The 3,071-nt window shown below is 44.6% G+C and overlaps 2 protein-coding genes across 2 annotated transcripts in view; one reads left to right on the top strand and one right to left on the bottom strand.

Moving 5' to 3' along the window:
- Positions 1 to 3,071, top strand: part of LOC106813794 (methylmalonyl-CoA mutase, mitochondrial-like) — a 15,535-nt gene that overhangs the window by 5,183 nt on the left and 7,281 nt on the right. The window lies entirely within an intron of this gene.
- Positions 1,025 to 2,140, bottom strand: LOC106813793 (zinc finger CCHC domain-containing protein 24-like). Its single transcript, XM_014818017.1, has 2 exons — positions 1,860 to 2,140; positions 1,025 to 1,248 (listed from the first exon to the last, which is right to left on the bottom strand). Exons 1-2 carry the CDS (start codon positions 2,118 to 2,120, stop codon positions 1,135 to 1,137), a joined length of 375 nt encoding a protein of 124 aa, XP_014673503.1. The 5' UTR covers positions 2,121 to 2,140; the 3' UTR covers positions 1,025 to 1,134.

Below are 3,071 nucleotides of genomic sequence, written 5' to 3'. Positions count from 1 at the left end.
TAAAACTGACTTCTTCTCACTCACTCATTTGTGTCCTTTTTTGTGGTGAGCTACAGTGTCATTGACACTTTCATTCACTGACCACGTGGTTTTACTAGAGCCACGTGTTTTGACAGTGTAGGTTAATTAGTTTCAGAAGTATGTCGCGCCTTGGTCATAGCTGATCACTGTCGCCAATCCCAACAAGAGGGGGACGGGGTGCCTATTTTGTTCTATGCGGTTCTACGTGCCTGAGCGTGAGCGTACCGGTCACGCTGACCGTTCTACGTGCCTGCGCGCGTACCCGTAACTGCCGAGTAATCGCTTTTTGACGAGGCTCGTTCTACATATAAGCCTAGTTTGCCTTTTGCTAATATACCTTGCTGTCCCTGAAATAATGCGCGGCTTAACGCTTAATCACTTAATCACCTTCTTTATGACGTGCGGTTTAAGTTTGTTTTATTAATTACGACCGACTTTCCTTCATTACACAGTTGACTATACACATATATAATGTACACCCAGTGTTGGTGAGGTTTGTCTCGCAATCGTTGAGATGGCGTAATTTAACCTTTTCTGTGATGAAGTGGTACATATGTCCACTGATCTACACTGAACACAAATAGAAATTATGAGTATATGTACTTTTTTATGTATGTTGGACCAGTTACATGCACACATTTACAATATTTTAGTCAATAATAAATAATGTTACTATAAATTATATACCGGCATAGAACCATAGAATGAGAGATGTACCATAGCACAAAAATTGTATTACCTGCTGACACTGCTTACACGCAGTGCTGTATCGACTGTGTAATGACGTAGATATCGAATTATTTAACCTAGTATAGAACTTAGCGACACGGGTCGTTTAACGTTAGCAGATAGCGTCATAGCTATTTTTAGTAAACAGCTCAAAGTCATCCCCCCCCCCCCCGACGGCCCCTTTCCCCAGAGCTCCGCCCACTTTAAAAATAGTGCTAGCATTGTGGCAGTGGTATTATCCTGAGTGTGGGAAGGGGCACTGCATGCAGTTTGGCTCAAGAGTTGCTCCTAGCCAATTCCCATCATGCATCAGATTGCGTGCATCATGCACAACACGGCAGGGAACGAAACGAAAATCTAGCCCCCTGTTGTTGAATGCCACCGCTAGTGGGCGCGGACGCAGGAGTATCCGAGCGCCTTGCATTTCTCGCACAGGTGTTGGGGATGCTCCTTGTTTGGGTCAGACTTGTCGAGGCCGTCCGGCTTCTCCATGGGGCGCTGCAAGCAGACGCGACGTCATTTATTTATCGGTTATTAATCGTTTTTCGGCCGTGTGAAGCCGCAAATATAGTAAATAACATAGTCGAGTCTGCATAGTAGTAGCATGACCTCATCAACCAAAAGATATTAATTAATGAAGTGCAGGTGGGTTGCAAGCAATATGTGATGCCCTGTGGGTTGCAGTCCGACGCGAGAACATTTCTAAGGACGTTTTCTGCTTCCACAAACCAGGGTGCGAAAATAACGCGAGTCCGGAGTCAAATACTCCCTGATTTGACATATGCAGTTTGACTCCCTGAAAATTCTGCCATCCTAACTAGTTCGTTCCGGAGCACGGCCTCGCGGAATTACCGTTGTTTTTTTTAGCTAATGTCCAAAGAAAATTTGGCAGACGTACAACCGCATGAATCTTAAAAGTAAGCACATGCGTTATTGTTAATATCTTTAATTTTTTGAACCTCAGACTGCGGACTCCCTTATTTTGCTGTCGACTCCCTCTTTTTGAGTGTAGGGAGTCCGTTGGACTCCCGTGTTCAAAAGTTAATTTCTACTCCTGACAAACTATAGCTGCATGGAAGCGGTGGCGGCAGGGGAGCCGGGAGTCCTACCTGTTTGTGTGGGTGGACGTTGATGTTGCACTTGATGCATTTCTGTCCCATGTTGGCCCAGCTGTTTGCCGACATCCACTTCCGCTTGCACTCTGGGCACTTGTACTCACCGAAACAGCGCTTCTTAACCTGGTCCGGCGTCAGTCCCTTTCCTTTTGGTCTCGTCTGGAAGGCAGAGTATCGCACGTCAAAATTTTGGCGATCACGAAAATAATTTGGTTCCCCCGCCATACATGACAAAATTGTCGTTTGATGATGCATGCTTTGTGTTTAGGTGTAAGACTTGCATGATAAACTTAAAAAGTTATTTTAAAAATAACTACAGTAATGATCGATATATGTGATTTGTGTGACGAAAGGGAAAAAAAAATTTGGAACATTTATATTCATGTAAGGTATATGGCGGGTATAATAAAGGGGAACGAGTAGATGATTGGAAAAGTGATGACCCGAAAATACTAAAACCAGCACTAGAATATGTTAGAAAGGCATTATCAATTAGAGAAAGTAAAATAATTCATGCTAACTTGTAGACAGAATTTCCTTATCTACAGGATTTCCCTGCACATTCCAAAGTGAGAATCATGCAGTGCCTTGTGAAATACAAGAGAGGGACCCCAAGATACAAGATACAAGATGGCCGGCGGCATTGCATTGTGGGTAATTTGAAAATTCGCGGAACCCTCTATAGATACAGCATGTACCCACCCAACACTGCCAGCGAAGATCACATTTCTCTCGCTGGCACGCATGCACATGCCTCCACACACACACGCGCGCTCACACACGCGCACGCACACACGCACACACACACACGCAAAATGTAACTCGTAATGTACACATAATGTAACGAAAAATGTAACACGTTAAATTGTGTCACGCGCCGGCCGGCGTGTGCGGCTGGTGATCGTTATAAAACTCGTAGCAGTCGTGACCCTGGGCGGGTCGTAACATCGATTGGTGTGACTTCGACTAGGCATCCCGCTGCGCCGTCTACATCTTCTCTCCAGAGAGATGGGCGAATCAGCATTCTAGGTTATCTATCTATTTCTATGGCCACAATGCTAGCACTATTTTTAAAGTGGGCGGAGCTCTGGGGAAATCCAGCGAATGGCAATCCAACGGCGGCGGAGTCGTTAAATTAGAAATTTCTATGATTTGCATGTTTGTTGGTGGACAAATTTAGATGTTTTAAGTTGAATACGCACAAAT

Source organism: Priapulus caudatus, unplaced genomic scaffold (genome assembly GCF_000485595.1).
Source record: "Priapulus caudatus unplaced genomic scaffold, Priapulus_caudatus-5.0.1 Scaffold825, whole genome shotgun sequence".
NCBI classification, from domain to species: Eukaryota; Metazoa; Priapulida; class Priapulimorpha; order Priapulimorphida; family Priapulidae; genus Priapulus; species Priapulus caudatus.
This window is presented reverse-complemented; position numbering and strand designations above follow the sequence as displayed.